At 39.8% G+C, this 23046-nt stretch overlaps 1 protein-coding gene across 10 annotated transcripts in view; it reads left to right on the top strand.

Annotated features, from left to right (window-relative positions):
- kcnma1a (potassium large conductance calcium-activated channel, subfamily M, alpha member 1a) overlaps nucleotides 1-23046 on the top strand; it is a 234199-nt gene that overhangs the window by 143769 nt on the left and 67384 nt on the right. For all 10 annotated transcript variants that reach the window (XM_072436881.1, XM_072436886.1, XM_072436883.1 and 7 more), the window contains exons 4-5: nucleotides 14646-14739; nucleotides 18001-18112. In XM_072436881.1, coding sequence (XP_072292982.1) covers nucleotides 14646-14739; nucleotides 18001-18112 — 206 coding nt within the window. The remainder of the gene's footprint in view (nucleotides 1-14645; nucleotides 14740-18000; nucleotides 18113-23046) is intronic.

The following is a 23046-nucleotide window of genomic DNA, read 5'->3' as shown; positions in this document are numbered from 1 at the left end:
GACACCGCTGTCTTAAACACCTCGGCTCGGCTTCAGCTCTGTGGCGCTCCGTAACAAATCATTAGTTTGAAGTCACCTGCCGGGCCAGAGCCATGCGTTGTCAGAGCAAAGCGAGCACAGATCCTCTATTAAAGAGGATCGAAGCAGCAAGACTTTTTCTCATTTGTGTCACTTTTTAATTTGTAGCACTACTAAATAGTCCATCTTCTCAAAAAGATATTAAAACACAATATTTTAAACTCCTTGCAGCAGTCTATGTATAATGCTCTCTTTCTTAACTCATTTCTATCATCCTAATTATTAATCGCAATGAGTTTATAACAGATGTTTTAAGAGTTTTAACCCTAACCCAGATGCAGACAACACACAGTGGTCTTATTTTCACCCTAAAAACTGCTTTTACAACATATCTGTGCAGGAACTTGTCAGATTTACTTCATTATATGTACAGCTACTTTAAAAGTGCACGATATAATTTTATCTTGTGGAGGAAATGCCACCTCCTTCTCTCCAGGGAGATGTTTGGAGACGCTTTGCCTGGAAGTTTCCACGGTCCTGCATCACACTCGGGCGGTAGTCGACTGAAAGGATGAATGGTAGACTAATGACATGCCATTTGTATTGATCATTAAGGAGACTAATGATCTAAAAGGAGAGGCGGCGTGGTACTCTCTAAATGATTCGGGAGAAATATTGTAAACTCCAAAATAACTCCACGCTTTCTCCTTTCTGCTGTTGTGCATATAATCTAGTCATTTTCATAGAATAATTAGTCGACTACTACTACTACTACTACTAATGATAATACCACATTGACCGATTCATTGACTAAAGGATAAAGACATACAGCCATCTGTGTGCATCTATCTCCATCACAAACATACGAGGCCACACGATAAAAGCCCCTGCTGACAACTGGACAAGAATCCCACCCGTACCTTTGACAATGTTCTATTTTATTTTTAAAAAAAAAGCTTTTACCTTCCCCACTTTTGCTTTTATTTCCCCTCTGGTGCAAACGTCTATTTTGGCATCTTCACCATGTTAAAAATACATAAGCAGAGAAAACAGCCCGTGCTCCCTAGGCTCTTAAAGACGTGTGTGTGTGTGTGTGTGTGTTTGCATGTGGGCAGCAGCTTCTCTATCAGTCTCAGCACACTGTGGCTGTCCCCCCTGGGCATGTGCACTCTCGCTGGATAAAAAAACGTTGAATAAAAATTTACTTTCCCGTGAGACGCCTCTCCTCATACAGGTGGGTCTCCTGCGGGGTCTGAGGTTCACTGCGTCACTACTAAAAGCTGTCTGTGTGCAGTTGGGGAGGATTCAATGAGGCCTGAAACGCACGGCTGCAGCAGTGAGAGTTTGTGAATGGCAAGATGGGCGTGAATGATAGCATTGTTAGAGAAAATGCCTGTTGTGGCTAGTTCTGCTGCAGAAGTGCTTGAAAGGCAAAGGAAGCAAACAAAGTATTGTCCCCGGATGACTGGATTTGTGTTGAACTTGCTAGTGGAGATTGGAGCATAGCTTTTATCAACATGACTCCAACCAATTAAAAATGTTATTACTTAAAGAGGACATATTCAATTCAACTTAACTTTATTCAGGCCACGACATGAGCTGCAGATCACGATCGCCAAAAGTGGATTAATATGATTGATTTTTTTCATTTGAGCCAAAAATCGCTACAGGACGCTGCTGAATCCTAATCCTAAAGGGCCACTAAACACCTGCAGTAGAGCCTTTTTCAGCCAAAAGCAATATTTGAAAATGGTTTGGGAAGGTGAGAGGAGGAGGTGAGAGGAGGAGGTGATTGACAGCAGCTGCCGGCAGGATACTGACCTAATCTGGACAAGAGCGGACGTTCACTCGATGCTAAGATGCTACTAACAATGCTAGCGCGTCCACGGTGTTCTCCGCCCACTCGGCCGCCTCCGCTCTCACACACTACGTCAGACACAGGGGCGGGGCTCACAGGGGGTCAGTCGTGATGTAGTGACCGAGCTTATGATTCATCAGTGGCCTCAGGTCCAACCGCGGAATTCAAACACAGTGTGGCCACAGTTGAATCCAAAGAAGACAAGATCTGCAGGCACAGATTTGAACCCAGAAGTCAGATTTTGTATGCACTAAAATGACAAAATAAAGCCAGGAATGTGTATATATATATATATATATATATATATATATATATATATCTATTTTGGACCCATTTACACACTTAATCAGTTAAAAAAAAAGTGTTTTTGGCATTTAGTTGCTCTGGAGATGGACATAAGAGCAGTGCCCATGTACTGTGGCATAGGGGAAAACGGGTTGTACTGGAGCAATGGCGTCATGTTAATTTAATTGGCGTTTCTTTCAGTTCTCGTGCTTGCCTTTACCCTGTCTTCGGTCGCATGATTGTCCTGTGTCTCTGCTTCTCTTGAACATAAACCTGCTCTTCCTCTGCTGCAGCCTTCGCTCGCCAAATGGATGCTATTTTCGTGATCTGTTCAATGGGAGGCTGCTGCGTGCGTCCTCTCCCTCCCTCTCTCCCTCCCTCCCACATACCAGTCCTCTTTAATACCTTGGCACATCCTTCATACTTCCTTCATCTCTTTCTCTCCCTCTGACTCGTTTGTCTGCTCTTCATCTCTCTTCTTCCCCCTCTTTCTCTCTCATGTCTTTTCCACTCGCTATCGCTGAATTGCCCTTCTCTTTCCCTTTTTCTCCTCCACCCTTCTCTCTCTCTCTCTCTCTCTCTCTCTCCCTGGGTGAATGTAGGGCAGTCTCCACAGGGCGTTCTCTCTCTCTCAGGGATGCCCTTGTTTCTGCTCCACTTGTGACATCCTCATGCACGCTGCACTGTCACTTTATGGAGTGGAATTGCGTATGTTGTGCTTTGGATATATTTGGATGCACCGTACAGCGCTTTAATGTAGCGTCTTTAGCATTTCAATCTTAGACATTATTTGAACAACTCTGCAATCATACCCTTTGGCTACGGTGCAGCACAAGTTTAGGTTTTCAGGGGTAAAAAGGGAAAAAAAGACGACGGGTTTGCAGGTTCAGCTTGATGTGATGGATTCATTTCAGACAAAAACACAGGACAGCCACAGTTTCTCCTGCAATTAGTGTTTCCCTGTGAATAATGTGCATTTTGACATAGTTTTAACCAATATTGGGATACATTTTTCCAACAGAATTCCGTTCGAACATGAGATTTTGTGCTTCACCATTGAGATGTCCATACTATATGTTCCCATTCTTCATCCAACAAATTTCCTTCTTTTTCACATTTATATTTTAATTCTCTAGTGGAATTGCTGTCATGATCAGCATACATTTTTATAGTTTTCATTTAAAAAAAAGTAACCCGAGAGCTACTGTTGCATTGTTTTATTCCCTGTGTTTAAATTGTAGTTATCTAAAAATGCAACAAACAAGATCAAAAATAGAGGGGTGAGATTATTCCTTTCACGATTAGATGATTGAACTGATGTTTTCTTTAAGGACCATCCATTTTATTCAGCCTGAATGTGAACTTGTTTGTGTGTGTGTGTTTTTGCGAGGTCTTGCTAACTGCAAAGAATAGTCCTCTAAGTTTTCTGATTCTGATTTGGATTATGTAATTGCTTTTTTTAACCAAAACAAATTCCGAGTTTGTGAAATGTGTTCACTCACACTGGCAATAAACCATTAATAAGCCTTCCCTTCCCTTTGTCTTTTGGCCTTCCTCGTGCCCTACCTCGCCCTGTAATTCTATCATTAGCACACGATCAATGACCGCCCCAAAAATACACAGGGCCTAATGACTAATTAATAAGGTAAAGTGAGAAAAATGTCTGCTTGGAAACGAAGGATGTTTCAAAGGATGTTTTCTATGTATATACAGTACAGTCCACACATATCCGTTGCTATGGGGGCACTATGGCTAACATTTGGACGTTATCATGGAAATCCCCGCGCTTCCATGTTTTATTTTTCAAGCTGGTAGACAACAGCTGGTTTGGACACGTGCTAGAAGAATCCCTTCCAGTCGCGCGCACACGTTTGTAACTGTATATGGTGGATCTGCTGTGTAAATCCTCATAGCCCTGGCAGCGTCATTAGTTTTAAATGAAGACAAACCACTGATTGAACGTAATGGGAGAATTCACCTGCGGGATTATTAGCAGAGGGAGTGTAAATTGAGCCATTCGTTGCCACCCGCTAATGGTTGGATTGATCAAAGTCGGTGAGATAATAGTAATGGAAGGCCTGTCGGGTTCGCTTGGGCTGTTGCATTGGCTAGAAAACATGCTACAGGCTACTGCGCAGATATTTGAAGATAATGAACAAATATAAACCTAAAGCTAGTCATTGATTTATTATTGCACCATTTTGCGTCCCCGTGGCGTGTTTGTAAATGGGTTTTTGTATACTCATTTGTGTTAATTAGTGGGAAAATAACTGCAAATTTGTGTGTTTGAATGAAGATATATGGATGTCGTATCAGAGGAAAAAGTCATCTCTTATTATTAGTGCAGAGAGTTTAAACTACCATAGAGCTTCTGTTGGAGGAGACCCTGACCTGTATGTTGGGTCAAAATATCTTGAGGCCATTTAGTTTATTTGGGGGAAAAATGCAGTTAGTTTTGGCATTAAAGTTTTGTTACAACGACTCTGCCAGTTCAAAGGCTTGTCACTGTCTAAATCGAAAATTCCAATGATCCTGAGGTGGAGAAAGAACTGTGACACTGACTGAATCACAAAGCCTGAGATCACACCAGGACATAGTCTTATATTATAAACCATTGGAAATGTTGAAATGCTGAATACTTTATTCTTCATTGATTTAAGGTCAACATTGGGTTATTTTATTGTCATTCCAACATGTGAAACAAGCTACACGACACTTCCTCAAGGCCCAGCAATGCTTCAATAAAAAAGCAATTGTTCAAAACTAAAAGCAATAATAAATTAAAGCCGCGGCAGCAGCGATGATGGCTCTCGCCTCCCGCGCGACCGCCTTCCCGCCTGTCCAGAGGCAGGAAAATAAAGAGGAGGAACTACAAAAATGGAATGAGACTACAAAATGACCCGGGCTACAGAGTGGAAACATGTCAACAATCCTACAATCTCCCTCTCTCTTTCTTTCTCCCTCTCTCCCCCTCTCTCTCCCTCTCTCTCCCCCTCTCCCTCTCCCCCATCTCTCTCTCCCCCTCTCCCTCTCTCTCTCCCCCATCTCCCTCTCTCCCCCTCTCTCTCCCCCCCTCTCTCTCCCTCCCTCTCCCTCTCTCTCCCCCTCTCTCTCCCTCTCTCCCCCTCTCTCTCCCTCTCTCTCCCCCTCCCTCTCCCCCCCTCTCTCTCCCTCCCTCTCCCTCTCTCTCCCCCTCTCTCTCCCTCCCTCTCCCTCTCTCTCCCCCTCTCTCTCTCTCCCTCTCTCTCTCTCCCCCTCTCCCTCTCTCTCTCCCCCTCTCCCTCTCTCTCTCCCCCTCTCCCTCTATCTCTTTCCCCCTCTCTCTCTCTCTCCCCCCTCCCCCTCTCTCCCCCTCTCTCTCCCCCTCTCCCTTCTCTCTCTCCCCCTCTCCCTCTCTCTCCCCCTCTCCCTCTCTCTCCCCCTCTCCCCCTCTCCCTCTCGAGTTGTGGCAGAAAGAATTAAGTCTAAAGAATAAAGTCTAAAGAATAATAATTCTAATGCGGCACGAGAGGAAATGTCCCATCAAAATAAAAGCGGAGGAGGAAGTGAAGGCATTCATTGCGCCTCTGCTGGCCAATTGTGAAAATACACAATATCTGCAATGCACTTTTTTCATGGCGTCTCGAGGAGAATATAAATCATGAGTTTCAAACAAATCAGACAATGTTTTTCACACAATGGGTAGGGGGCACTATAGAGTACATTTGTTACATGGCTATTCATTTCCAATCAGACCCTAAAAACGCATTAGTGAGTGAAATATGAGCTCCGCAGCTCAATTCCAATAGGCGTGACTTGTCCTTGAAAACACTGAAAATTGAGCTTTTTTTGAGGGCGTGTTACGCAGAGACCGTAAAGAATATCAACATTCTTTTGGATATTTAATAAATTTCAATGTCTTTAGATGCAAAAGGTGTTGTTTTGAGCTCGATCGGACAAAAACCTAAAGGACAAGTACGATTTTGAAAAAAAAAAAAGTCAAGCGTGGCGGTGCCATTTTGATTCAACATGGCTGACTTCCTGTTTATCATAGAGCGATGCTGCCAGGTGTGTTTTACTCATCAGAGGTCAGAGGTCAAAGGTAGCTCTATCACTGTCCTCATGTGCCTAGGCCAAAGATTAAGAGTTTCATGTTTTTCTTTTTTGAACTAGTCGGCACTGTTGTGACGGGCGTTCTCGCAACATCCATTTTATTGGAGTTCGGGCCGAGCCGATCGCGTCTATGTCCCCATGTGACCTATGACCCCATGTGTGACATTCATTAATGTTAGAGGGTCAAAAATGCCCCAGTTGTGGCAACATTTGACCATACAAAACAATAATAATAAGAAACCATTCAAGAACAATGTCTCATCGCATTCCATTCCATGGAAGGCTCGAGCCAAATACAACTTAAAATATATGATTAAACATTAACATTGGACTGTAAGGTGAGCAGTGAGGAGGAGGTAGAAATCTTCATGAGCCTCAGGATGAAGCTGATCTTCAGACGAGAGGTTCTGAAGTTGGTGGGAGAGAGTGAGGGTCTTCTAGGATCCTGCAGCGCTCGGTATAAATGTCACTGATGGAGGAGACATCTTATCCAGTGATCTTCTTCTCCTCTCTGAGCACCCACTGCAGTGCTTTCTTGTCCTGGGCTGAGCAGTGATCATAGCAACCCACATCTTAAGTGTATTCTGATATTCTGATGATAACCACAGTTTGACATGTGATGTATTGCATGCTATATTATGCCATATATCATTATTTTTTTAAACTTAACTGATGCGGCGAGTGGCTTCTCATTTCTGAAACAACCATGTGGAAAGACAAATCCTGTGGTCATGGATGAGATGTCAGTGTGTTTGAGAAGGGTCAAATCATTGGCTACATGATTTTACTACAGATCTGACCCCCAGTGAGAGTGTTTGGGACGAGCTGGAGAAGGCTTTGTGCAGTGGTCACTCTCTCCACCATCAACACAAGATCAACATGAAAAATAATGCCACACTGGATGGAAATACATCTTTTCATATTGCAGAAGCTTTTTGAAACTGGCGACTTTTTTTTTCTTTTCTTTTTTGGACAGGCAGTGTAGATTTTGACCAATATTTCCACCATTTGCACAAACTTAATGTGAAATACACCCATTTTAATCATCAAAACCAGCAACAACACAAAAATATTTCCTAAAATATAACAAAAAATACTTTCAATATCGATACAGAAGATGACAAAAATCACAAAAATCACAATTCAACGATATTCTAAAAACTACAGTGTATTGTAGCTAACCACAGTCATGCCATTTTACATAATACAAGTGAAGGCTCGATAAACTCACTCACCCTCACCAACAGCTTTAATGGCTGGGTTTTCTGTCATGTTCCTTGCAGAGCTGCTCCATAATTATTTCTGTGTGGCTGGAATAAACATGAGCGTGCGTGTGTGGGCGCTGCCATTCTTCGCAGATGCACCCTGCCTGACAGATTTCACATTCTGTGGACAAATATTCCCTCACAAAGAATGCTTTGACGTTGTGCATCTGACCACCAAATGGGTCTGAGCACATCTCCCATAGCTGTGTCAATGAACATATTATCTGTCTTTGGTTGTTTTGTTAAGCGCTGAAGATAAATCTGGTGATCTTTTAAATGCGTCACAGCTTCACATTTGAAGTGAACACGTTAGTTAGTTAGTTAGTTAGTTAGTTAGTTAGTTAGTTACGTAAGCGAGCACGTTAGTTACCTGTTTTTATCAATTCTTTTGGCACATTTTCTGAAACTTTTCATACATTTTACAAATATTTTGCAAAAATATTTTCCCGTAAATTGTATAAAAGTTGTAAAAAGGAAACATTGTGGTTAAAATATGAACATAATCGTCGTCACAGCTCGGAGAACGCTTCAACACTTGTCTTCTTGTGTGCTGTGAAGGAGTGAGCGACATAAAGGACCACACAGTTTATATTGGTTGGAGAGTGCTGCAATTACGCAAAACGCTACACAAATCATTTACGTAACAAAGAAGCTTTTTTTTTTTTACTTTTTACCATCGGCTCTCAGAATAGTTTCAGACTTTGACAATGAAGTATCTGGATCTAGAATTGGTTCAGACAATTTTACGTTGTGCTTCCTACTGCTTTAGTTTGACTCGTAAACTGTTGTGTTCTTCATATTGTGACTCAGCGTGCGCTCACTTGTGTGTCTAGATCAGAGTGTGTAGTCTTTAGGTGGAGTTACAATTGCAATCTGCGTTGAAATAATTGTGTTTTAGGTACTGCACAAAGAGTCTTTTAGTTTTGATATGAGAGTTAAAAATTGAGTATTTGATTTATTTAAAGGTCAATTTTGTGCTGGTTTTACAAGAGCAGCACAAAATGTACCAATAAAAAAAATCAAGTTTGACTTTTGCTCACTGTTTGCAGCTAATAACAACATATTTTATGTCTCAGCAACCAGGAAGTAAGAGCTGAAAGCTACTCTCCGATTGGCTGTGCTTCGGTGGTCCACTCAGTTTCATTTTGACGTCTGAAACAAACAAACAAACAACAGTTTAAAGCTGTGCCCGAGCCCAAAAATGAATGCATGTGAATACTAACAATGTGCCAAAGTCTTTGTGTGAGCTAGGGACAAGTTACACAGATTCAAAAACAATGTGTAATGTCAAAGCGATGGAAAAAAACTTTATTTTAGTTTTCCCCCATTTAACAAAATGGTTTAAATGTCAGTAAGATCCTAATTGGTTGCACAGCCTTGGGACGAGGATAACACTTGCACTGCAGCTGAATAAATTGCCAAAGTGTCATTTCTTCACAATGGCTGTAACTGCTCGTACCAAGCGCTCAAATTGGCTTCTCGTTTTACTGCACACTCCTGTATTCCAACTGTAGAAAACACCCAGAGATGAGTTTGTGTTGTTTACGTGATTTCCCAGACAAGCGAGTTTATTTATATCTCCCCGCTAGTGTTTGAGTGCCTTTGTTGAAGCTATTTTATTTAGTAATGGTGCCGGTGACCTAAATCAATCATTTTAGTGCTAACTTGGTCTCCCAGCGCTTACTCACTCTACACACACACTTGTAATGCAGCTAAATGTGGATGTGGGGCTATATTTATGCGACGGGCTGATGAAAGTACAATTCAGGCTGTGGTTCTGAGGATGAGTGGGAGGTTTGGCAGAGTCGGGGGTGTTGTTGATATCATGGTCACCGTTCTTACTTACACGATTCTTAAACGTGCACAATGTAAGTTTTCTGGTGGAGGTTTTGCCACCTTTTTGAAACCATTCTTGTTTTTCGCCTGGAATGTTTTACGGTGTGGCATTAAGCATTTCACACGTCATGTTTTACGGATTTCACACGTAATTTTGCATTGCACATAAAATGCACATAAACACGAGCACATAAAGCGTCAAAAGCTTCTTGATCAGCCTATTTTTGATTTAGCATTTGATCTCTTTGACTTTGACATTATATTCAGGGGTTTACTATCAGTTGTCCGTGTCATAAGAGCGACTAATTTCTGCATAAAAACATGCAACACTATTTAATTAACAATGTAACGTTTGCTAGCAAAAGCAAAAATGTTAAGATGTTTTTCTAAACAAATAAATATACAAAGTAAAGCCGATGACCACATGAACGCAGTTAAGTTACATGACAGACTTGAGGTGAGAAAAACCTGCTTACAGCAAGAATGCATCTTTTTCATGGTAAAAAACACTTAATAATTGAATAAATGTAAGAAGCAAAGCCATATCAGCTCCATGGAAACCCACCACAAAAGCAGTCATGGTTCTATGTGCTGTCGTGACACATATTCATGTGCAATTACTGTCGTGATCACATGCAATGGTATTTATGTATTTATTTATTTATTTGTCTATGGGAGTTTTTATTTATTTATAGGAGATCTTCTGCTGAGGGTGTTTTTCAGACTTCCTATAAGTGATCTGTTCTTCTGAATCTACCTCTGTATCTGCCTGCGTTGCACCAATGAAATTTCCCCATGTGGGACAATAAAGGATTATCTTATCTTATCTTAAATATAAGTTTATATGTGATTGCTGTCTTCAATATTTCAACATAAGTCAAGAATGTATAATTTGAATAAAATTAAATTCAAAAAAATAAAATTAGACATTAACTCGCATGAGGAACTCAAGTAAATAAATAAAAAATGATTAAAAAATAATTTAAAAAAGGCCGTATAATTAGGCAAGACTTGAAAAACTCACTCCCCACTATCATGTATAAAAGGTGAACATTTGTGATAAAATTGAAAAGTAAGTAAGTCTGTGAACAATGCCACTATGCATTTGAAACAGACAACATTATCTATGCAATTCTAAAACAACCATAGCATTTATGTGTCAATGAATAATCAAGAAAATTTATGAATTTGACCCAGTTTTTTTTCGTAGATGCGTCTCTAATTTTGAACTTTTTTCTGAGATAATTCCACATAATTATCCCTCTCTGGTGCTTTATCTGTTTCAACACATTTGACATTAATTCAGTCCTACATCCCGGTGACGCCGCCTGACTCAGGGTGCACCTCAACATGCTCTGACTCTTACAGGTCAGATAAAATGACTTATAATTGTAGACTCGGGGCTAACCTTGCCAGCGCTCCAGCTGTTTCCCAAGGACATGTGCAGGTCATTGGAAACTCTCCCATGCTGACTAACTAAAGGTGTCCTAGGCTTTTTTTAGAAGCATGTCTCGCCTGGTGTGTTAATGCAGAGGTGAGCACAATGAACACATCCGTCAATAGACCTCGATGCTTTGGGGACAACCCTGTACTTCCCATTAGACGAGACAGAGAACAAGAGTAAAGGACGATAATGGCGGCCGCTCACATTGGCTGTTTCCATTGTAAGCTGCAAGGGATGCTGGAAACAGAGGCTAAAAGGAGCTGCAGTGGTGGTCGGGACATTTGTATTCTGAACGCACAGTACAGCCTTACACATTTGTATTGACACCTTGTTATAGTAGTGGGCATTTGTTATTGTAATTTTGCATTTGGCTGATTGATAGTACCAGTACTCTAAAATGCATTATTCATCAGTTTCATCTTCTTGTGATGGACAACATTTTGAGGACTTTTCACAATTCAAATTGTAGAATATTTAGTTTACATTGTTAATTGCTGTTAAACAGATCTTATATTTCATCATTCTGGAACCCATAGATACAGTGTGTTATTCATTCACTCCATATGTGCAAAAACTCAATATACTCCATATATATACACAACAAGGGTCAGTGTTTGAGGAATGGATTTTCTGAGTACCACCAGCTCTAAACCAAGACTATCCCCTATCAGGCCTAAAATGAGACTAATCCATGCATAAGGTAAGTTTAAATAATAAAGGAGGACAAAATAAAACTGCAGAGGGTTCCATGTACCACCAGAGGCATCTCCACTGTATAAGTAAACCAAGAATCCAGTTTGTAAGACTGGATTATGCATAAAGTTCCAATGAAATGTTGTGCAATCTAACATTCAAAAACAATTTACTACAATTAATGAAATATGGGCCACTTGGTATGACTATAATGAAACATAAAACGCCCTTCGATATTTAGTGCTATAATTGTACACACTATTTTACACACTATTTTAGACCCTGGACCTGCCCCTTAGCCCAGTACAGAACTACTTTACCATCCATCCACCTTAATAAATGGAAAGCACACATTTGTACTTTTTCTTCCAAAGCGCTGGTCTCTTCCTTGTCTTCTTTATCAACATACAGTTTAAACCTGATAAGAACGTCCAAAATGAATGCGTAAATGAATGTGGCTGTTATATTTATTATTCATTGCATGGAGTCAGTGAAAAACTATGTTGTCAAAAACATTTCATTGTTGACCGGGTTGATTTCGTTAGGTGAAAAGCCGTTTTAGACTGGGAGCACAGGTCAATTCACTTCAGACTCCACAAAGGTGTTACCATTGATCGGCTGCATACTCTGAATTATTTACTCCCCGGCGTCTGTACCATGTGACGCCGTAGACTTCATACTTCAGGAGCTTAAACACGCCTCATGAATCAGTGGCCAGGCAGCGGAACACACATTACTTAGCTAATTAATTGTCTATGAATCAAGGCTGCAAGTGCAGATAGGATTCTAACCCATTTACAATGCTTTCCCATGTTGTAAAAGGACCGATTATATATTGTGAAGTATTTTGACTTTTAAACCTATTTATGGACACATTGATATATCATATTTGATCAATTTAAAGTAATGTAGGCTGAAGCAGATTTATAGAAAGTATACTTGGATTGGGAGTGTTGTGCCCTCTGTTGGTAACTGAGGGTAGTGACGCATTAAAAAAACAAATTAGCTGCACGGCTATAGTCAAAATGATGCAAACAGATTGAATAGAATTTACACACTGAAATGAGTCCAGTGTAGATTTAGGGACTCGTTATAGGGACTCGTAATAGTTGCGTGTCAAAACCATTATAGTATATTCACAGATAGAACAAAGAGAAGACCCCATTCGAGTGGTCAGTGTGGTGTCCCCCTCCGGCTCAGATATGGCCTGATTCTGAAGATCTACTCGTCTGTAGTCGTGTGACCTAAAGGCTTTTTCATGACTGATGGTTTGAGACGTTTATTATAAAGACAATCCATAAACGACCAATTACAGGAAGTGATGCGGTTTGGGAAATGTCTGTAGTCCATACTAACTGAAGCTAATGCGAACTGAGTTTGGGTTATGTCTGCTGATTGTAGTCCATGCTAACCTAAGCTAATGCTAATTGAGTTTGGGTTATGTCTGCTGATTGTAGTCCATGCTAACCTAAGCTAATGCTAAATGAGTTTGGGTTATGTCTGCTGATTGTAGTCCATGCTAACCTAAGATAATGCTAAATTATAATGTAATTTACAACTTCTGATGCTGACTTCTGACTTTTGTTTGGAGCCCTAATAAATTCATGTTTCAAAGATAATTCCCTCAAACAGCAAATATTGAGCCCAAAGTTACAAATATTAAAAAAATGTATATAATTTTTCATTTTTATCATTCAAGATATTTTGTGTTATTCCAGTTCACTATTCGTCAAATGTTAGCCAGCGTTTTATTCGTCTGTGCATGCAGAGTTCTTGATATATTCACCTCTGAATGAATGGTGACCCTACCATCAAACCAGTGAATATATCAGCCTGGAAGGTCTATCCACTCCGCCATTCTCATTGCTTATGCTGAAACATTTAAAACCTGATTAGGCAAAACATCTAGGAAATCTAACCACCCATCTCCATCTTCCACCATGACTTTACCCCTATGGGCACTTTACTATCTAATCTATAATTCAATAACATTTGTTATTCCCTCGATGCACTCGACTGATGGTTAATGCAATGGAAACTTGCTAGTCTATGTATGTGGTATGTATCATCACTGCTAAGCATCAAGCAGACTAGAAATGGCTTTAATTCTGTATATTTAGGGAATTATTGACTCATTTGAACTTAGTGACAAGCTGTTGTTTTTTTACTTAACAGCTTATTTTCATAATTTTCTTTTTGTGTCTGTTTTTCCCCTCATTATAACTTCACATTTCTGTTGGTTCTTAAACTAATTAAAAAGATAACAAAAATGAAAACCCATCAAAAGATTTAGCCATTTTATGTGCAAAAACTCTGCATCAGAATGTGGTCTGAACTGGGACTAAACCAGGACTAGAACCAGTGCAAAGCCAGTCTACATCAGGACTAAATAGAGCTCAAACCAGGACCTAAACAGAATTGTGAACCCACCTTCCATCCACACTTGAACCCTCTTTTTACGTAAAGTACTCCTGAGATTCCTTCTTGCATGACTACAGTATTGGCCCTATATAAGTATATATACATATATATTACAGACTGAAGAATGGGCTAAGCGTGCTGCATATGATTGCTTTTTTGAGATCACTCGTGTGGTAATGGGTAATCATGGAGGTAAACACTGAGATGGATGGGGCGTGTGACTTGACAGACCACCACGAATGTATCACGAGGAGGCCCACTTACAGCCCCCCTCTCTCTCTGCCTCCCCCCCTCGCTCGCTCTCTGTCACAGCGCCGCCGTGTTACTCCATGACAGCCTTGTGAATAATTTATGCGGGCTGCCACATCAAAGGGCTGCGCGGTATCAAAACGCTGCAGTTAATATTTGGCTTGTTTTATCTACATGTCATAGACTCCGGTGAACTCGCGGTGCGGGGTGAAGTGTTGTTTGGGGGAGCTGTGAGGACAGGGAGTGCGGCGTGAAAGTTCTGTCGTACAAACAAAGATTCGCGTTGTATTGTGCAACAAAGGTCATTTCTTGCAATATTATTCATGTGTAGACTTGGTAGCGCTGTAGAATTGAAGTGTTCATCGTCAATATGCAAAGTTTATTATTTATAGTCACGCGTTTGACTTTATAACAATAGGTTTACTATAGAAAATCTGCATATAATCTCAACGTTTAATGTCTTTCTTTCTCTTGTGTCTTGCAGTCCTATAGAATCCTGCCAGAACTTCTACAAAGACTTCACGTTACAGATCGATATGGCCTTCAACGTCTTCTTCCTCCTCTACTTTGGCCTGCGGGTAAGCGAGCACACTTTATATACAAAGTCTTTAATGAGAAACACAACACAGTTAGTATTCAGTTCACATGTAGTTGATTATAATTTAGGTTATAACAAGCCTTTTCACTGGGACTCCCTAAATATTCAGTCGATGGGCGAGCTGGGTACGTCTGATGTGCTGCCCATTTGCACATAACCGCTCTGACCAATCAGAGAAAGAGCGGGCAGATCGAGCCAACGCTAAAGATTAAAAAGCTGTTTTTAAAAAAGTATATACTCAGAAAATAGGCAAAAATCACCATAAAATCCAACTTTTTTGAACGCTGTAGGTGCCTTTCAACCGTTGAGTTTGTTTTCATATTGCACTTTATGGGATGCAATGGACTGGCCACTAATTCTACTCATGACAGGTTTAAGATACTTTAAGAGATCTATGGTGTAAATTAGACCTGATTGGGTAAACCTGTTACAAACCATAATTAAATTAACTGTTCGTAAACCTAAACCTAATCCTAAACTTAAATAATACTTCATTAAATATACAAATTTGCTATCATATCCACCAATGCATAACTGTCATAAAATACAATAACAAAGCTCACAACAAGCCTGTACGCACTGATGAACTGAACATAGTATTTATGACACTTACGGTTATTAGTGCTGTACACATTCAAACTTAAAATCAAAATGAGCAATACATATCTGAACTATAACAGTCATTCAACTCTGACACGTAACAGCTTTTAATCAGGATATATTCAGAAACAACATCTCTCCACACTGGATATCTGATGCTCAGTCTGTGCTTTTCAAACGCATGTCATCACTGCAGCTCACGACACAGCACGCATCCAGCTCGCTCTTTGTCATTTCACTTCACCTGTCAGAAAAACAAAGTAAATGTTCTTTGAAGAGTTGTCTAGAACTCCAAACCTATCCAAACCTTGCCAATATGTACTTCCTGTAACCTCTAACACTCAGACTTTGCGACCTGACGCGCAGCACGCCTCTCCTTGGCCTACATGTTACTTTACTGTTGCTCACGATTCAACAAGCAGCAACTTCGCTCTTGTCATTTCACGTCAACAACCTGTCGCTGTCAAATAAGCAAACAATCTCTGAAGAGCTGCAACATCAACCTGCAATGTGAAGCAAATACGCCCACAGCCGACAACATCAACGTTCTAATTCCTGCACCACCGAACAGCCAAATATTTCCAAGTTTGAACAGTTGTACAACGCTGACCTTAATATCTTCACAACACAAGGGATTTTCGTGTGCAAAAGGAGAAAAGAAATGTGAAAGTTAAGATTGAATGGTTGACAAAATGCAATCCTGAGTCGTTTGGAATAACAATGCGATGAGTCACCACAACTTAACAGCACAAAGGCCCTTTCCTTACACATAAGCTTCCGCCCACTGCAGCCGCCCACCAAACTCACACTGTTCTGGTGAATGCGGCGGTATCACCCATCGCAGCCTTCCAACAGGGCTGAATGAATGATAACATGACCTGAAGACTCCCAAATGTTACAATAACTATGCATATGTTCAGCCAAAAGAAAGGATATTATGTTTCACTCAAGTAGTTTGTCCACATGGTAAAAATAAAGAAAATGGTATTATTCTGTGTAAATTATTGTAATATTTTATACAATTATCATTAAAAGGTAAGGTAAGGTAACTTGATTTGTACCCGAGGGTAGATTTGGTTGGAGGTAAAAAGAGTGGGCTGCTCACACACACATAGACAACATTAATGACATTGACAGAAAACGGGCAGTGACATAACAGAGACGACTAGTGCTCCAGACATAGAGACATAACAAGTGTACAAACAGTTATTAGTGTCATTATGGATTCTGGAATTGTTCGTTTATGTTATGGAGTAGGGATGTCGGTTATCAGTGATATCGGAGGGTTTCCCCAGTATAAGTCTGATGATGAAAATGTAGCTGATGTTTTGGCAGTGATTTGTCTTTCCTGCAGCGCCTCAGTCTGTGTGTGCTCATGTGTCGGTCCCAGTTTGTTCTCAGCATCAGAGTTGTTTTTGAACTCAGAGTAAAAATAGAAACAGGAGGCGAAATTAGCTTGAAAAAAAAAAAAAAGTATGTCTGTATCTTTACATAATCATGCCAGGAATAGTTTTATATCCCAGATGAATATATGTTGTTATTGTTTTTACAAAAGTGAATCGGTAATTTGTGAACTGTGCTAAAACTTAACATGAATTTGAGGTATTTTTATCAGTTTCTATGGACAACTCTAATCTTTATTCGTTTCGACTGCCATCTAGACGTCATTTTCAATCTGAAGGTACTAGCCTGAGAATCTAGTACAGTACAATGGTAAACATTTGTGAAATTATGTCAAATAACACAATGTTTAAATGTTTTACCACTTTCTATTATTACTGAAAATATCATTTTAAAGCTGTGGCCCTGCGCTGTTTGCATGTTTTTTGAGTTAGTCTAGGTGATTTTATTTACTTTAATTCAGATGCCCTCCTCTACCAGCCACATTCAGTATATTCTGACAGGACAAAGCAATTTTGTGTCATACAGCATGTCCACAGAGGTTTGATCTACCTCTGTGGATGCTTAATCACAATCAAAATCTCAACATAAATCGACACAATTAAAGGTGGTATGGACGATTTTTTCAGCAAATTTTTTATCATATTTCCTCGTGGCGTGGATAAATCATTAGTCCTGCCACGTATCAATCATAAAACGCACCTATCGCTCACCTGCAGCCGCGTGCGGTTCATGCCCACGTTTCCGCGTGCCTAAGCGCATGGCTCTATCATAATATAGTTCCCTCAGTGTACGGGGCAAAATGAAGACGGAGAAAAACAGTTAGAGCTGACGCAGAAGTGGACAGAAATCTACGGGAGACGAGAGATGCGATGCGCTCCGTTGCGCTAATAAACAAACGCACGTGTGTGTTGTATCAGTCCACACGGGGGAGTGGCATGTGCACTTCCGCCTGCGTTCTCAAATCGCCGAAAAATCATCCATACCGCCTTTAATAAACAGTACCATAATTTCCTCCACAAGCAACAAAATATCCTGTCTTCTTCTAACCCTGTAGTTTAGATCTGTCCAAAAAACATACATGTGATTTACATTGAACACAATCCATCAGTAGAACAACAATTGCAAATCAAATTGCAATACTTTTTTATTCATGGTGCTGCTCTAGTTTGAACTTTGAACCCCACAGATATACCAATAAATAAAAACAATAACACACGCTTTTCATTTCTTTTTGCAGTTTATAGCGGCCAACGACAAGCTGTGGTTTTGGCTCGAGGTCAACTCTGTGGTGGACTTCTTCACCGTCCCTCCCGTGTTCGTCTCCGTCTACCTAAACCGAAGCTGGCTGGGTAAGCATTTTCCCCCCTCCTTCCTCTTTTCAAACTCCCATTTCTTCCTCATCTCTCCTTTTCACTCGCCTCCTCCTTCACACATCAGTCTTTTATCTCTCTCTTCCTCCTCTTCGCTGTCTCCTCGCTCACTCTGATTGTGTCTCCGAGGCCCCCTCAAGGCTCGGCCCAGCACTCGGCTCCCCCTCATCATCGGAAGTGACAGGGCTGGGGTTTTCGCTCTGATATTGCAGTGAACGTGGACCGTAATATACGTGATAGCTAGAGATGGAAAACCTGCCCCAGACTGATAATTGCTGCATTCAGACGCTGCACCTGGAAGCAGCGGTTTGCGTCGTGTCGTAGCGCGGCGCGGCCTTTTGAATGAGCTCGCAGGGAAAATACCCCAAGTCGACGCAATGACCTACTTTTATGGGCGCGGTACAAAGGCCTATGCATAGCGTGTTGCCCGTGGGTAGCATCTGCGCGCCTCGCAGTGTTATGTGGCCGAGACGAGCTTCTAAACAAATGTATCCTGTTAGGCAGTCGATGGGCAGCTATCTTTAACAGGCCTATTGACAGGTTCAGAATGCAATCCAGCTTTATTGTATAGCACATTTTACCAACACAAAGTCTCCAAAGTGCAGAAAGAGTACAAAACATGCACAAGTAAGATAATTATTATGTGAAAAAAATATATGTTCAAACCAAATTAAAAAATAAATAAATGAATAATAAAATAAAATAAATTAATCAATAGGCACGATTGTACTGAACTTATAATACATCATAATCTTGTGCATAAAAAGTGCAATGAGAGTAGCCTTTTTTGTTTTGTTTTTAAAATAGAACAAAAAAAGCAACAACTAAACAACAGAGAGAGAAATAAATGAAAATAATATTAATAATACAAATTTGAGCACACAATAATTGTCCCCAATGGTCCTTTAAAAATAAATACATGTGTTTGTCTGTTTTTAAGACTGGCGTGTATGACATATTATGCCAGTCTGAATTTTTAGGTTCAAAATGTAGCCGTTGTATAGTAATATTTTCAACAATAACCATTATCAGTTTTACAGTTTTAAACAGGAAGTCAATGGAGTCAATGGTTTTAAAGCTGTTTTAGATCAGTGCTGCAGTTTACAATGAACAACATGTACGATGATGATCGACTTATAATAGAGTTTATCACTAAATACCCAAAAAAAAGCACAATTTAGGTTTAACAAACAACATGCCACATTTAATTGTGTGTTACGACAGCCTCCAATACAGCATTTCTTGATATGCTTTATTCATCATTACTTTAGGATTTTATTCCAGATGCCCTGCCTGTTACAACACATGTGATTAGAGTGGAAAATACAATTGTCTTACAAGATTCATGAAATGTACTACTTGCCATACAAATTGAATTATTGCGAACAGTAAAAACAGGTGCATTTGAAACATTCACGAAATATACACATTTAATACATCATTCACATAAGTCCATTTAAAAGTAATTACCAAGAGTGCTAGTAATAACTGAACAAAAAGTTAAATATTTCACAGGGTGATGAGGTCGTTTTAAGAATAGAAACCATGGATTTCTGTCAGTTTCTACTCCGCAATACTATTTTAAAACTCTATAACCTACAAAATACATAAAAAGCCTGGAAGTCTGTCGAGTCATAGTAGCACAAACCTACGTCTATCACTGTGGCTCAGAATGAAAAAAGAAAGAAGGGAAAAATCAACAGATATGTGAAATGATCATCGCTCAGATGTTGGTGTACTCTGCGACCGTCTCAGTATTTGTATTTGGTTTGACGCACTTGGCAGTTGCAGTGTGAGTAACTTGGTGCTTCTCTTCATGATGTAAGCTGAAGCCGCCTCCTCCTCAGAGCAAAGCCTGATGGGATGATGAAAGACTGTGAAACGTGGTCCGGAAACGTTCTCCTCTGAAAAATTATATCTGCAGTTAGATGTGGAAACCCGGATTATAAACTTGAAAAGAAGGACGGAGGATCAGAAACAGGGTTATTGTGTTTGAAATATGAGCTGTTTCTACTCGTGATGTATATTTTATTGCATGTTAGAAATAGAAAACATAATGTAAAACCCCGTTATTGACCCCATGTGTGCATAAAACTAGTGCCATTTTTATTTGCTTTTTTCATGCAGATAGAAAGGTTTTATGCCATACCGGGTCCAAGTACTTCAAGTATTTATCTACGGTACTTCAAAACATTTATATGGAAAAAACAGAATGTAATCACAAAATGGCCAAAACATTTTGACAAAAGTGAAAAAGATTTGTGTAATAAACGTGGAAAACAAACTCCCAGGCCGTCATTCAAGCCAGAACTACCACGAACAAAGTCAATAAAATAATAATAATAATATGATTTTATGAAAATGTTTCACGGTTTTCTTAGAATATTGTACTCTTTTGCAAATATGTCCTGATTTCATTTTTATTTTTTTTGTGGAAAAATGTTATGATGTAGATGTAAATGTGTTTTGCACTTCTGGGCCACGGTAAGAATCAGATCTGTGGAGCGGCAAGCCAACTGAGGGAATCTTTTCTGTTTAAGAAAAACATTGGGATATGTGTTAGGGCTAGAATAATATTTAAGTAGTTACTGAGGCTGAATCGTTCCTAATCAAGTCTTTGTTCATGTTTTATTAAGGCATGAATAAGTGTAGTTATTATAAAGCGGTACCACAATAAAACAGGTTTATTGTTTTATCCAAGTAACTGACACATAATCCAGATGCAGTTGCTTCTATTTGTTGGATTGTATTGTGGTTAAGAGTCAAATGGATGAATTCTCCATGCTGACATCACTTTACTGCGATTATGAACGCACTCTGTCATGTATATACCGTATATATATATATATATATATATATATATAGATGGCGCTTGTACCAACCAGAATAATAATGTTGCCTGTCAAAGCATATGGCCTGAAGCTTACAGTATATCCTCTTTTCTTGTTTGATTTGAACATATTAAACAGCACAGTGACAGGGAAATGGTGCAATAATACTATACACGCCTCATTTGCGGCTTGCATCATCTGCCAGTGTTTGACATAAATCTCTTTTCCTGTCTACACTGTGTCTCACTGGTGGTCCCTAAAGAAGACCCTCCCTGCTGTTTATTCCCAGTAAGCCAGTAGAAGCCATCACTGCTTTCCAATAGTGACGTTTAATAAAGCTAATCCAACAGCGTTTGTGTTTATTCTTGGCTTAGTTCACAAAAGGGGTTCGTTTTTGTCATGTGTTGGCGTCAAAGCTTTTCTAGAACTGATGTCAACTTTTTCTATCATAACTATGTTCAGTGCATTTCTAAAATTCTAGTTCAATTCAAGTCAATCATTTTAATCACTGTTTTATCCATCTCTGTTCTTCTGCTGTTCTTGAACATTACATTGCAGCACAATTAAAGGTTCTCTTATCTCATCTTATCTTAGTACTAATGTTGGATTGGTTACATTTTCTCCATAAATGTACTTTTCAAAATGTTAAAAAGTACAAATTCTGTTATGCTTGTGTGAGTTCATAATTAGCTCCATCTGTGCTGTACTTTCCAGTCAAGTTTAACCAAATCTATTGTAGAAATAACAAAAGAGGCAGTAATTACACAAATATTAAGCATAAAGCCATTTCTATCATTGACTATTAATGGAATTGGTTTGTAATGTCAATGATTCAAAACAACATTTTTAGGGTCCATAACAGCAAACAGACAGGACTGAATTCATGTAAAGGTTCATTATGTCACTTTTCTAGAGGACTGTGGTATTACTTTGTCTGGAATATTCCTCAGAATGACATTAAATTGATTGATCTATCTCCATGAAAACATGCCAGTGAAGCCATCAGGTCAAGTTACTATTTTTTTACAGAAAATAAACACCTGTAATTGACTAATATATATATATATATATATATATATATATATATATATATATATATATATATATATATATATATATATATATATATGCTTGTACTGTTCCATTCATGAGCGGCAATGTATTTTCAATGAGAGCATTAGCATTAGCATTAGCATCCAAACATCACAAACTGTTCAAAAAAGGCTGTTTAGAAGGGTTCATTAGAAAACATTACCACATGTGGCACCTTTTTTGTGCCACATGATGCTTTCTTAACTTACTAACAAGCATGTAATAAGACAGTTCTTAAATCTAACTTATTATGTTACATTATGCTGGACAATAATGAACCAAAAGCACTGCAGGCCACAACAGTTTGACTATGAACACTAAGTTTTGTTTGACCGAACGATACAAAGTCTACATTATTTTTGAACTTTAGAAAGTGGATCTTGATGATTAATACTCGTCTGCGAATGCAATGAACATACAAACAACAACACACTTCTCTCACTTCGATTTAAAGACTTTTTTTAATAGTGATCGTTATACTGCCCGCCTCCTCACCCACACCCGGTCCCGTGATCACATCACTCCCGTTCTCCGCTCTCTCCACTGGCTCCCCATCAAGCAGCGCAAAAACTTTAAAATACTCCTCCTCACCTTCAAAGCTCTTCACCACCTTGCCCCCCCCTACCTGTCTGACCTCCTCATCCCCCACCGCCCCACCCGAGCTCTCCGATCCTCCTCCTCTCTCACCCTGACACCAACATCCCGACTCAAAACTTTTGGCGACAGAGCATTCTCCCGAACAGCACCCCGACTCTGGAACTCCCTCCCCCAACCTGTCCGCCACTCTCCCTCACTCACAACATTCAAATCCCGCCTCAAAACATACCTCTTCACCCAAGCCTATGACCTCCCCTACCCCTAGCCTCCTCTACCCCATTGCCTACTCTTCTACCCCCTGTTACATCCCCATCTTTTTCTCTCTACTTCTTCTGTCTTGTTCATTTTATCTGTATATTAATGTGTTCTGTACGTGTTGTCCCCCCTGTCTGT

The sequence above is a fragment of the Eucyclogobius newberryi genome, unplaced genomic scaffold (assembly GCF_026437365.1).
Source record: "Eucyclogobius newberryi isolate DKJ021-1_F unplaced genomic scaffold, fEucNew1.0.hap1 SCAF_8, whole genome shotgun sequence".
Lineage (NCBI taxonomy): Eukaryota > Metazoa > Chordata > Actinopteri > Gobiiformes > Gobiidae > Eucyclogobius > Eucyclogobius newberryi.
The sequence above is the reverse complement of the archived record's forward strand: the minus strand, read 5'-3'. Positions and strand labels throughout refer to the sequence as shown.